A 15,016-nucleotide genomic window follows, 5' to 3' on the forward strand; every position below is an offset into this window, starting at 1 on the left:
ATTAGGCGATATTCAAAAAATACCGAACGTTGCCTGTGATTGCTCCAGAATTTATTAACCAAGCTCATAGTTTTGTCTTGGGTAATGATAAATAGCACATTAGTAATGAGTGTGAGAGCTTTTACAAGAAGTTTGCAATGTAGTTACACTTAGATTTCAGTCATGGAAATAACACTAATAGCAACATGATATAAATATTTCATGGGGGGGGTACTACATTTATATGGACAATCTAGTTGTAAGTGTTTGGGGTGGTGCACTAAATCTCAGGTTGTAGTGTCCAGGAGACACAATCCTAGTTGTCAGTGCCCCCCCCCCCCCCCCCCCCCCCCCGGCACTGGCTTGGGGATACACTATTTCAGACTATGATATACTTGAGTGTTATATGTTTCCAATGAAAAATACTGTACACTTTTCATTCTCTTCATTATCTGCACATTTCAGAATATACATATAACATTTACAAAGTATTCAATAATTTCATATTTGTGTTATTTTAACAGATAATTAAGTTTCTGATGATTTGATGATTATCTGGATACCTAATTCATATTTGAAAGTACAGTTATCCCTAAAACATGGACAAGGTGACAGATATACAGAATAAAAGAAGTAACTTGTCAGATTTAAGTTGTCCTCTTACTGAACTAACCCAAGATAGAGATGATAACAAACAGACACAAGATATGGAGAGATTGATAATCAATAGAGAAGATACTAGCAACCACGGGATGCTTCATGTACACCATTATGGAAGCGATATCGTACAGGGTAATTTGGTAGATTCATTTAACTGTCCCACTGAACTATCCATTGATAAAGATGAAAGACAGTCACAAGATACAAAGGATGTTCTGATTAAACAGGAAGATATTCTTAGTAGCACAAACACTCCATGTTGTGATAAAATAACTTGTAACACTAGTCATGATTTGTCTGACAAAGTTCAAATTCAGTCAAATACTGATGAAGAAAACGTCTTTGGTGCAGCTGTGACTTATGACAAACAATCAGAGACGGAAGGTGAACATGTCATTGACTCTGTACAAAATTATTGGAAAGCAACAAGTGAAGATTGTCAAAGAGATGAAAACCCTGATCCTGCCCAAACTGTCCATCATGAGACAACTGACCAATCAGAGGTAGCAGAAGATGTTGACCAGAACACAGGATCTATGACTTATGAACATCTTGCCCTGAGAGAACCCTTTCCTGTTGGAATAAATGAAACTGTGTTTGATTCTCATCTAAAGGCAGAAAGTACTAATGTTGACCTTAAACACAACATTGGAAGTCTTCAAATGACATGTGAAAGCCGTGCACCGATAGACAATGGTCTCTTGTTTTCTGAAAAGTGTCATTTAACAACATATGCATTTGTGAATGATAACAGTCACCCAGACATGAGTAGCCAAGAAAAACCATACGTTTGTAAAGTATGTGGGAAAGGATATTCTAGCACTGGGCATCTGAAGGTACATTTGAGAATCCATACAAATGAAAGACCATTTGTTTGTAAGGAGTGTGGGAAAGGTTTTCATGCAAGTGGTGATCTAAAGAAACATATGGTAGTCCACACAAATGAAAGACCTTTTGCATGTAAAGAATGTGGTAGAAGGTTTAAGCATATTTCTAGTCTGAGGAAACATATAGGAATTCACGCAGGTGAAAGAGCATTTGTGTGTAAAGAAAGAGAGAAACAACGTAATGATGGTGATGATGTAAAATTAGATGGTACTAAAATCCCAACAAATGAAAAACCAGTTGTACATGTATGTAAGGAGTGTGGGAAACAATTCAAAAACTATAGCAAGTTGAAATTACATTTCATTTTAATCCACACAGATGAAAAACCATTTATATGTAAAGAGTGTGGTAAAGGGTTTAATTTTAGCTCTAATCTGAACAAGCATGTAAGAACTCACACAAATGAAAGACCATTTGTATGTAAAGAATGCGGTAAAGGGTTTAATGAAAATAGTCATCTGACAGCCCATCTTAAAAACCACACAAATGAAAGACCATATGTATGTGAAGAGTGTGGTAAGGGGTTTAATTATAGTTTAAGTTTGAAGAAACATGTAAGAACTCACACAAATGAAAGACCATTTGTATGTAAAGAATGTGGTAAAGGGTTTCATGAAAATAATCATCTTGCTGCCCATGTTAGACTCCATACAGATGAAAAACCATTTGTGTGTAAAGAGTGTGGTAAAGGGTATAATTATAGCTCCAACCTAAAGACACATATGAGAACCCATCTGAATGAAAGACCATTTGTATGCAAAGAATGTGGTAAAGGCTTTCATGAAAATTGTCATCTGGCAGTCCATGTTAGAATCCACACAAATGAAAGACCATTCAAATGTAAAGAGTGTGATAAAGGTTTTATACAAATTAAAGCTCTAAATTCGCACATGAAAAGCCATAGAAATGAAAGACAATTTGTGTGTGAAGACTGTGGGAAAGCATTTAATTATATTGGGAGTCTGAATGCACATGCCAGAATTCACAAAAATGAAAGACAATTTGTATGCAAAGAGTGTGGCAAAAGCTTTAACCAAAATAGCCATCTTAGAACACATGTACGAACCCACACAAATGAAAGACCATTTATATGTAAAGAGTGCGGCAAAGGGTTCCGACAATTTAGCACTCTGAAATATCATATGAGAATTCATACAAACGAAAGACCATTTGTATGCAAAGAGTGTGGCAAAACTTTTATCAAAAGTGGCGATTGTAACATCCACATGAGAACCCATACAAAAGAAAAACCATTTGTATGCAAAGAGTGTGGGAAGGGTTTTTATAGAAATTGTGATCTGACTACACATATGAGAATCCACACGAACGAGAAACTCTTTCTGTGTGAAGAGTGTGGTAAAGGGTTTATACAAATGAGCTATCTGAAGTCACATATGATAATCCATACAAATGAAAGACCATTTGTATGCAAAGAGTGTGGGAAGGATTTTTGTAGAAATGGCGATCTTAGGAAACATAAGAAAACGCATAGAAATGAAAGACCATTATCTGCAAATAGTGTGGGACAGCAGTATCCTTAAACATGTTCATCAGGTCAGAAAAACCTAGTAATAATATGTTCTTGTACCCCGACCATGGGTTCTAATTACTTACTCGTAACGTTTTGCCTGTTCAGGTCAATAGGCTTTGTCAAACTAAAGCCAGCAAACAAACAGTTTGATAAAGCCTGGCGACCTGAACAGATGAAGCGTTACTCGTAAGTAGTACTCATAAGTAAGAACACTTGGTCTTATTATTATAGTATGGCACAGGATTTTGTAGAATTGATAATCTGATGAAACATATTTGAATCCACACAAATAAAAGACCATTGTTGTGTGGGAAGGGTATTTCCATTTTAGAAAAAATGGGTATGAAGACAAACATGATAAGGCACACAAATGAGAGATCATTGATTTCTCAGTTAGAATGTGGTAAAGGGTTCATACATTGAACATTCTGAAGACAAATCAGAATCCACACAAATGGAAAAATCATAGGTATGCAACGAGTGTACCAACAGTTTATTGTACATGTAATTATGTGAAATTATATGTTTGAATCCATGCACATTTAAAACATAGATAAACAAAAAAGTAAGACCTGTAATGTATATAACCCATTGTAGTATACCCCCTGATAATGCTGATGAGACATCAGCAGAAATTTTGGATTTACTTCCAAGAATTTTTTGACTCTGATTAGAAATTTTCATTATTATGTATGGGAAATGTTTTAGTGGGGAGTGATCTGGAAAGACATGAAACTTCATTGAAATGAGATACATCATCCAACAAAATTATGATTAATAAAAAACTGAAAGCAATCTCTCCTTACTATACTGTACTGTGTATTGTGCTATATTACTATAATTATGTACAAACAGTGTGTCAGAAACTAAGAAATGTGTAAAAAGTGTGTCACAAAGAGGTGACATGATTTGTAAAAGTATATTTGCCTGGACAGTGACTTAGGATTGAACCATGGTTAAAACATGTTTACACTGTATGGAAATCAGTGAGTGTTTACTTTGTATGTGAATTAGTTGGTAGTGAATTATCATGTTAATACTACCAGGTGGTTGAGTGGTTTATGTGAAATGTAAATCAGTTAGCAGATAATTAGCATATTAGATTGACATATGACTGAAGTATATGGTAAACATATCTATATATAAAAAAACTATGTAAACAGTCCTTGGACGCTCCACTGCATCATGTCTGTGATGCATGGACTTACAACTTTGCTGTATCTGTGGAGTTCTATGTGAAGAAATCCTGAACGCTATCCCAATGACAAGCTCAACATCTTAGATCGACTGTGAACTGTGTGTGGAACAGAATATTTCATTTGTGTGAACAGTCACTGATAATTTGTGTGTTGTATTACATATATAAGGACAGTACCAATTCAGACTTCGACAAAAACAGAGACTTTTACATCAAACTGTGTGAGTTGTTTAATTATTTACCACAACCAGCCATCAGTAATTTCAAATGTGGAATTTAAGTTTCTTAAATTAAATTATATGTGTAGTACATGTACAAGCAGTTTTACTGTACAAAGAGTTGTATTTTCATTTTAGTTTGGGTAATAAAACCAGTTTCTTGATCAAGGTGTGTGTGTGTGTGTTTCCTGTTTTCTCCAGTATTTGTGATTGTGATCCCTACCCCCATAAAAATAAATGGTTGCAATCCGTACAGCTAGAATGTCCTTGATGCTGGCACTGTAATGTCTAGGTCAAGTTAGTACAGTCACAGCACTAGCAACATGGACTTTGACATGTTTGTAGCTAACACATAACAGTTCACAAACCGTTGTAAAATATTACAATAGTGAAGACACATTTCATTGAGAGAATGACATTTATTTACTGTTCATGAATCACTGCTGAAGATAAACCTGATGAAATAAAAATTAAATAAAACAAATTACCACTATTCAAAATTGCACATTTATATTTGTTTAATTGTTTGTGTTTGTCTGTGTCTGTCTGCATGCCTGATTGTTTGTCTGTCTGTCTGTCTGCATGTGTGATTGTCTGTGTCTGTCTGTCTCGTGTCTGCATGCCTGATTGTTTGTCTCTCTGTCTGTCTGTCTGTCTACATGCCTGATTGTTTGTCTGTGTCTCTGTCTGTCTGTCTGTCTGTCTGTCTGCATGCCTGCTTGTTTGTTTTTCTGTCTGATTGTTTGTTTGTCTGTCAGTCTGTCTGCTTGCTTGTTTCCTGTTTGTCGTTTTCAATGTATGTGCATCTGTACGTGTGTACATGGACATCATACCCCCATGCATCTTGAGCTGAAATTTAAACGCAATTTTACATTAAATGTCGTAGCATGTTTAACATTACATGTTTCAGGTTCAGAAGAAATGACACTATCACATTATTAAGCTCATTAGCATTTGAACAATTATTTCATGTTGTTGTTGTTGTTGTTGTTGTTGTTGTTGTTGTTGTTTGGATTCAATTTTCATATGTTTGGTCAATTTGAGGGGGATAACTCCACAGGTAAATTTGAGGCGGGATAACTCCATAGGTAACATTAAGCTTACGGGGAGGCTCCGCTCAAACATTGAAACCCAAAGTGTGATACCATCCAGCATAAAAAACCGACCCCTTTCGCGCCGACCCTCCCCGTATTGCCGTCTATGGGAGTTGCCCCCCCCCCCCCCTCCCCGGGATGAAGAATCGATTGAAGTGTGATTTTTATAGGGCATATTCATGATATTGCACGCACGAAACAATCAGGAGTAACACACTATAAAAAGAATTGTTTCCTTTAAAATAATAAAAATTCACACGCAAACTTGTATTCTCTAATAGCTTACATTATTTTAAAAGATCAGGAAAACAAAATACAATTTCTACGTCAGCCAGAATTGTATGAGGGCGCTTTACCATCACGTGATAGATAGCGATTGCAAGCTCTCACACAACATCGTCGGTTCGTGAACAGCAACACAACAGAGTCACAGACAGAACAACTCGTAACCCATGTATATCCAGACATTAGGTATGCATACTAGTTTCTGTCTAATAATTGTCTTGTGCTTTGGTACGTACGTTTGTTTTGTATTGGGAGAACAGTGTCAGAATCGAGTCCGTCTTGTTTGGCCTAGCCTGCAAACATGTCACACAGCTGATCGAGAGACAAGTTCAGGATTGCCAACTGGATAGCAACTTTAGTACCCCTCTCCCCCTCCCACCTAGATGCCATAACTAAGCAATGATGTGTGTCCCTGTGCCCTGGGGACACTGCTTTTTTATTTTGGTTTTCCCCTGCCACTTTGTAAGCTGTACCACTTTACTTCTCCACTGGGTTTCAAAATATTTGTAATTGTTTCAAGCCTACATTGGGTGAGGCCAATAGCTATAGTTCAGTCAATTTTTGGTTAAAAACTTAATTAATTAAAGTTAGGCTGTACGACACCTCCCCCCCCCCAAGTTAATTGACCAAAATTGATAATTATTCCGACAGTACAATTAATTACAAATCAGTATGTAGTACTACAAAATTTATAGTATATATTTAATATACTGTATTACATTGACATTATCTTGTGAGAAAATTGCTTGCTATTGAAACGTCAAAACTTTGATCACTGTAAAATACACAACAAAAAAGTGTCAACATGTTTCTTTCCATTGTTAGCATAACTGAACTGATGTTCAGTACTAGTACCATAGGCATGGCAAAGGGTAGAGTTGACTTCTCAGACAAAGGGCTCTCTGTCACAGAGGTCGCAGAGCCTACAGAGCTTTAGACACTATATCACATGTATATCAGACCCTGAGAGGTTACTTAAAAGATATTGTCCAAATCAATCATTTCGTAAAGTTTAAAGCTATCCTGATGACCTTTTCATCATGTACGAGTTAAAACGTCCATGTATGAAGATGTACACGAACGGCCCGTTCAAAATATTCCTGATAAACTTGACTTTATCACGGTTACTACAAAAGATTTTGTAGTAGACGTGACTTTATCGATCAGAGCTGAGACTGCGACCTCAGCCTACCTCAGAGCAGAAGAATATTTGTTCAGAGCAAAGTAGCACACTATATTTATGCTTATTACATTTACTTGTGACCACGTCTACGTAATTCCCTACTGAAAACATATTTACAAATAAATTTTAGACTTATTAGCACATGCATATTAAAGTTTGTTAAACAAGAAAGACGATGAGAGTTTGACTTGCAGTGATACATTAAAAAAAGAGTGTTCGGTTTTGCCATCATGTCGGACGACAGTGAGGATTCTGCAACTGAGCTAAAAAATTGCATTGCATATCTGTATGTGCACTTCATACAGAGATATGTTTAATATCTGACTACATTTTCACTAAGAATGAAAGACCATCAAGATTGCCATCGGTTCAGACTGTAAAATGGATCATTTGGACGAAATCATCTAGGGTCTGATGTAGTGTCTGAACTCTGTGCGCGACCTCTGTAACAGAGGCCTCTGTCTGAGAAGTCAACTCTACCCATGGCAAAGTGTCTGTCTGTCTGTCAACTGCCAGACTGCTTTAGTATTTGGTGGGGGACATTATTCAGGGTGTGTACATGAGATCAAAATGATTGCACCACAGGTAAATTTTTGGTAAAAAAAATACCTGTAGTCAAAAACTATATATGGTGCAGATTGGTCTGAACTCATTCAAATGTTGTGGCAATGTTATTAGGAGTGTGTAACAAAGAATTGTTCCTGACATGATGATGATGAATGATATATAAATTAGGCTATTTCTAGAAAACTGCTTGGAAAGGGGGGGGGGGAGGCTTAAATTTGATGGGGACGTTTCTAGAGATATCAAACTATAGATATTCAATACACTGCCTCAACTGGCCCCAGCAACCATAACCATGTCCTTAGCAACACCCAAATGCCAATATGCCAAAAATGTATGCAAATATGCTTAGCAACAAGACCGCCAATAACAACAGTTAAATGATGGTGGTGTAAATGTAAAGATATTGCAAAGAAAACTGGGATATGTAGGGATTCTGGGAAGTAAACATCCAAAACTCTACATCTCTGCACTACATGCAGAATCTAATTGTGTTACAATTTGGCAGAGGCAGTCCTGGTTTGTTGTGTGCAGGAGACACAATCCTAGATTTGAGTGCCCCTCCCCCCTCCCCCTCCCCTGGCACTGACAAGGGGGGATACACTATTTCCCACTACACAATTACAAAATATTTGTATGCTTCATTTGCCTCTGAAAAATATTTTATTTTTGATACTTTCTCTCTGTACATTTGGATGCATACATATAATACAAAATATTCATATATTCATGTTTTTGGGGTTTTTTTTTACAGATCTTTGAGTTCCTGATTGGTTGATTATCCTGGCTAATATTTATGGTGTGTATTTAAAAGGACAAGTATCCATAAAACATTGACATGGTGACTTTCACGTGGGAAGATTCAAAGAAATGGAAAAGGTATTTATAAGCAGAATAAAAGAAGTAACTTGTCAAGTTTAAGTTGTCCTCTGACTGAACCAAACCAAGACAGAGATGATAACAAACAGACACAAGACATGGAGAGATTGATAATCAATCAAGAAGATACTAGCAACCATGGGATGCTTCATGTACACCATTATAGAAAAGATATCGTACAGGACAATTTGGTAGATTCATTTCACTGTCCCACTGAACTATCCACTGGCAAAGATGAAAGACAGTCACAAGGTACAAAGGATGTTTTGATTAAACAGGAAGATATTCTTATTAGCATAAACACTCCATGTTGTCAGAAAATAACTTGTAACACTAGTCATGATTTGTCTGACAAAGTTCAAATTCAGTCAAATACCAATGAAGAAAATGTTTTCTTCGGGGTACATATGAAACAGAAAGAACAATCGGAGTCAGAAAGAGAACATGTTGATTCTGTACAAAATTATTGGAAAGTAACAAGTGAAGATTGTCAAAGAGATGAAAACCCTGATCCTGCCCAAACTGTCCATCATGAGACAACTGACCAAACAGAGGTAGTAGAAGATGTTGACCAGAACACAGGATCTATGACTTATGAACGCATTGCCTGGGGAATTGGAATAAATCAAATTGTGTTAGATTCTCATTCAAAGCCATCAAATGTAAATGTTGACCCAAAACACTTCATTGAAGGTCCTCAAGTGACACATAAATACCATGCACAGATAGGCGATGGTCATTACGTTTCTGAAAAATGTCACTCGAGTACAGACTCAGTTGTCAATGACAATACCCGTCAAGATGTTAACATGAGTCAACAAAAACTATTTCTTTGCAAAGAATGTGGGAAAGGTTTTCATAAAAATCACCACTTAAACATGCATATGAGAACTCACACTAAAGAAGATCTTTATCTCTGTAAAGAGTGTGGTAAAGGGTTTAATCGTAGTGAAAATCTGCACACACATATGGTAGTTCACACTAACGAAAGACCATTTGTATGTCAGGAGTGTGGGAAATGTTTTAAACAAAGATCTGTTTTGAAGATACACATGACAATCCATACAAATGAAAGACCATTTGTTTGCAAAGAGTGTGGCAAGGATTTTTGTAGAAGTAATCACCTGAAGGTGCATATGAGAATCCACTCAAATGAAAGGCCATTTGTGTGTAATGAGTGTGGGAAAGGTTTTAAATTAAGATCTGATCTTAAGGTACACATGAGAATCCACACAAGTGAAAGGCCATTTGTATGTAAAGAGTGTGGCAAAGGGTTCAACCATAGTTCCAATCTCAACGCACACATGGGAATCCACTCAAACGAAAGACCATTTGTTTGTAAGGAGTGTGGCAAAGGTTTTAAACAAAGACGTGGTCTTAAGGACCACTTGAAAATCCACACAAAAGAAAGACCATTTGTGTGTAAAGAATGTGGAAAAAGTTATTGCAGAAGTTGTGATTTGAAGACACATATGATGAGAACCCACACAAATGAAACAGAAAGATCGTATATATGTAAAGAGTGTGGGCAAGGTTTTAATGGAAATACCAATCTGAAAACACATATGAGAATTCACACTAATGAAAGACCATATGTATGCAAAGAGTGTGGGAAACGATTTAATGAAAGTGGTCAGTTGAAGGTACACATTACTATACACACAAATGAAAAACCTTTCCTCTGTGAACAGTGTGGGAAGTGTTTTCGTATAAGTAGTCTTCTTAAGAAACACATGAAAGTTCATGAAGGTCCTTGCATAGAAAAGACTGTGGGATAGAATTCATATAGACATGTTATGATTATCAAAGCCACTTAAGGGGGCGATAGACATACATTGTAGGTCAAGTTCAAGTTCTAGATATGTTCAAGTGATGTTTCTCAACAGTGAATAATTATTAAACCAGCAACCATATATTTCCTTAAAAGTCTTTCTCCATTCTAAACTGCAATTGTGTTTGTATTTTTCAATACCTGAAAGTAAAAATGAGAATGTGATTTTGGTGTGACCAGACATTTTTACCTTTGATAAACTTGCTACATCAATTTTTAAAAGTCCAACGAGACTACCTGTCAGTGTCACTGGAGTGTTATATTCTGTAGTGTTTTAGAAAGACACTTGTACACATTATTAAAGGGCAAACAGCAAACAATCTTCAAAGATGAGGTCATGTTGTATTGAACAAAGTTGTCTGACGATCACACCATGCGTGAAACTCCGAGTTACAACCAAGAAAGAGTTCCAGTACTACCAAAACTATTGCGCTCTGCCACTGCGGTATAGAGCACTGTCTTAGCAGATTGATACTCACCAAGTTATATATATATATATATATATATATATATATATATATATATATATATATATATATATATATATATATATATATATATATATATATATATATATATATATATATATATACACACAAATGTGCATACATACATACATACATACATACATACATACATACATACATGACTGAACTTAGTAAATATTCAATTTGTATATCATAAATGGGATAATGATGTTATAAATAGTTCTTTCATCCACACATCTCTAGCTATCAACATCCCTACCACATTTCATTTCCTCTGTAGTCATATAGTCCCATTCTTTGCACATCAACAGTGTTTCAGTGTATATCTCATTGGTTGTCTGGTCAACCAAATAATACCCAAGTTATAGCTAGGGCAGCTTGATGTGTAATTTATCAAAAACCAAAAATAAATACACTCTTTCTCATCCACAGGACTACTTTAAAATACACAATAAAGACGCAAGACATTGTTCACTTTTGCCATAAATGATTTTTTTTTTTAATTTACATTTCCAAGTAAGCCAGCACACCATGACATCACCATGGAGGTCAAAACAGGGAACAGTTTATTCCAAACTGGTGTTGACATCGCTATTTTACATAGCCACAGTCGCAGAGAGAGAGAATTGCAAAATAAATGAACTTACAATACTTGAAAAAAAAAATCTACATAACTGTCAATTCACAGCACTACTACACAGTTAAAGAAAGTCACCTTGAAAATTGCTATCGCCATGCCAACAATATTGGAGACAAATTGTTTTTTAAGTACAATACATATATATACCGGTACTATCTATGACCCTTGACTTTTGAACTATGACACCTAGGTCATCTGTCACATATGCATGTGACCTAAATATGTTGTGAATAATTTTTTTCATAATTTTTTTAGATACATACAGTATTTTTCTAAAATAATATCTAGTTAGACGAGATTTGTATTTCATACATTGAGTTAGGACCTTATACATAATAACAAAACGGCTATGCCTTAGGGAAAAGGAGAAAGAAAAGTCACGGTTCTCGGAATTTATAAGATTTTTTAAGTCCACATAGGACTAAATAGAAATAAGTCATTTTTTTGCACTGATAACATCACTATGTTTAAAAAAAAAAAAAAACTAACTTGTACTTTACCATTCAGCAACCAAAATCATTGTGTTTTTGTTCTTATTATCAATTATTTTTACAAAGTGCTTACTAAAACCTTGTTACTATGACTACTACCTCCTACTGCGTTATAAACATACTCTGTCCACTTACAGGCTATAAATCAAGTGCGCCAAATACTGGGCAAACCTTGGCAAATTGGAAAGACCTTAGAAAAAACAAAAGTACTCTTTTTTTGGACCAGAGATGGCGCTGTTCAAATATTAGCCATATTTATCATACATTTGTGCCAGTAACAGTCTATTTTAAGCTGATAGGTGTTAGATATGATGGTAATGATACAGTTTCTTGGCTACAAAGATTCTTAAAGTCTGTCTTATGTCTTCAAATTTCTAAGAATTGGCATGATTCCCAGGGTGTTTGAATCTCTTGTATGGCAAGCAGGTTATAAGATGTCCTAAATAAGCAATTGCACTCTTTACAGAAATTGTTGTACAATAAAGACAATGTCATAACTATTTTAACAGTATATGTGCATAAAAACAAAGTTACAACAATTTTAGCCAAAAGAGGGCAGTATAACAATATTTGAATTTACGGTGGCAGAAAATCAGAGCATGAGTTTCGACACTCATTTTAATATAATGATGGCAAGTATCTGCACATCCTATCAGCCAATCAGTCTTGTATGAACTGTTTTCTTACAACTTCATGCATTTAAACTTATTTACAAGGACATAAATAATTCATAACTCATACATAACACACAAGTCTTCCTCGTCTGTTCTCATAATCATATTGTGTAAAATCTGTCCCACAAAACTGTGATATTGGTTAAACCTTTCCAAGTGAAAGCCAAGGAAGTGAAAACAAATATAACTGATTTACATGTGTATCAGCCTTACTGTACATTCTACTCCACAAATGCACATACAGGTGAACCTTCTAATATGCAAATATTTAGGGGAAACAGATGTTAAATTTCAATTTGTTTGCACATATTTTGACTACGCTCTATCCAAGTGCAAAAACATCACTAAACTACAACTTAAATAATCTGGGATTATGCCATATTAATTCTGATATTTCACAATTAATAATTCCATTTTCATTATAGCAGTTATAGGATTATTACTTTCCTCCAATTACGGAAGAGTTCGGTTGACTTTGCACCATAAATCAGACTTATTTCAATTCCAAGTTCAAATCAAAAACTTGAATTACCCTAGTCACAAAATGAAATGTATTCAAGAAGTTTTTAATGCATGTATATAACTGCCAATATTTTTGCAGAAACATGCCAAATTTGTAGCTCGCGTACTCTTTTCTTTTTAAAATTAAAAAAAAAACGGTAACTGAAAAAGAATAATATGTCTTAATTAAAAATGCTACAATTTTCTAAATCTACAGTGGTTACTTTTTTGTTGTCAGTTTACATTTGAAGTTTTATTTTTTGTGCGATTTCTACCAAACTCAGAGAAATCCTCTTATAAAGATATGATACACTGGTTTCCTGCATGTAACCAGGATATAATATTCCAACAAGCCAATGGAAAATACGCTTTCAAGTCTATAATGCGAGATGTAATAGTTGATATCTACTTCTGAACTTTGACCTTCAACAGTTCAAACTAACTCAGCAGTTGAGGTATAGTTACTAAAAGTCCCAGTACCTGTGAATTCACATTTTTTGTTAATATTTGCAAATTGAAAAAATGCACCAACCAGGCAACACTAGAATCATTCAGATCGTATTACTACTAGCCATTGATGGTGGTACTCTGTACACTGCCTTGATGTCTGTTTGTAAGTAGTATGTATCATGTTACTTGTTTATAAACAAACCCTCAATGTACATAATTTGATAGGGTTTGAGTAGTCAATAAGCCATTCCAGAACGCAAACAGGAAATTGAGAATACAGCGCCCTCACTCAAATTGGGGGTATCATCACCTCATAATACCATTTCTTAAGAGCTTTGTCCCTTGGTATTCTGTACAAATGTAAATCAGGGATGTTTTTCGTATTGTTCAGACATCGAGGAAAGCAGCAGTGCTCTATGTTAACTGAGTAACCTATACTGCGTATACCCCCAAGGTACACACAGACAGGAAGTAGAGCGCCACCATGTGGCATACTTTGGAAAGGCCTATTATACATGCTTATGTGAGTACAAGAACATAATAAAAACCCAGAACTTATCAAAAATGTCATTCACAGCTACTGAAGCTTGAAGTTTAACAAAAAATTAGCTACTCTAAGATATATATTTGCATACTATAACAGCTTTTATAGCGAGAAACATCCACTCTGCATCCCTCTAACCACAGCTGACAATTTGGTATGGTCCAATAACAAGATGGTTCAATCCATTAGGCAGTAGGGGACACAGGTGGTTATGTTCTTGATTGCTTGCACACAGCCCTCGGCATAAGTATTTGGCACAAGTTTCAACACAAATGTACTCTTTTTTAACAAATTCATGTGCTAGTCACACCATTTTGATTCAAATATTACACAAAGAGCCCAAGTCTGTGTCTTGGACACGTCTGCCAAGTCACGGGCTCATTTCAATTTTTCAAGTGTCAACTTGTGCTCTCTGCATCTTTCTATACTTGAAACTTTTTATTCTATTCTATTCCATAGCATTATAGACTACAGCCAACCCCCACCCCCACCCCCACCCCTCAGCATGTCAAATAACCTGTGACTAATTTCTGTTAATTTCTTTACCTAGTGTCACCTTTCTAGAGAATTCTTTCTTCTCCAGACTAAGACCCCCAAAAAATATTTCACCTAAATCATCCTTAATTTTAATAACTTTTAAATCAAGGATCCAGCTCTCTTTATAAATGTATGACAAACTTGAATTTGAGTGACTATCCTCATCTTTCCCTAGTACATGACAACAAATGTGATAATTCATGTCTAAAATTAGACTCATTGGCCTCCTCTCTCTGATGTGTGAGGGCGCCCTGTCGTGGCACACCTTACAGACTACTAAAATGGGAGACTTTTGAACGGAGACCATGCTGGCTTTAAAAGTTTGCAACCACTCCAGATGATCTTTCAGAAAGTGTACAATTGACTTTGATATTTATTGTC

At 35.6% G+C, this 15,016-nt stretch overlaps 1 protein-coding gene across 1 annotated transcript; it reads left to right on the forward strand.

The window, feature by feature from the left end:
* Positions 1-578: 578 nt before the first annotated feature.
* Positions 579-10,257, forward strand: LOC144447188 (uncharacterized). The gene is made up of 3 exons (XM_078137091.1): positions 579-2,805; positions 2,890-3,003; positions 9,446-10,257. Exons 1-3 carry the CDS (start codon positions 579-581, stop codon positions 10,255-10,257), a joined length of 3,153 nt encoding a protein of 1,050 aa, XP_077993217.1.
* Positions 10,258-15,016: the final 4,759 nt, after the last annotated feature.

Source organism: Glandiceps talaboti, chromosome 16, assembly GCF_964340395.1.
Source record: "Glandiceps talaboti chromosome 16, keGlaTala1.1, whole genome shotgun sequence".
NCBI classification, from domain to species: domain Eukaryota; kingdom Metazoa; phylum Hemichordata; class Enteropneusta; family Spengelidae; genus Glandiceps; species Glandiceps talaboti.

Coding starts and splice junctions, on each gene's coding strand:
- LOC144447188 (XM_078137091.1), top strand. CDS start 579: ATGGACAAGGTGACAGATATACAGAATAAAAGAAGTAACTTGTCAGAT. Junction 2,806..2,889: donor ATGCAAAGAGTGTGGGAAGG/GTTTTTATAGAA, acceptor AGTGTGGTAAAG/GGTTTATACAAATGAGCTAT. Junction 3,004..9,445: donor AAATGGCGATCTTAGGAAAC/ATAAGAAAACGC, acceptor ATCTGCACACAC/ATATGGTAGTTCACACTAAC.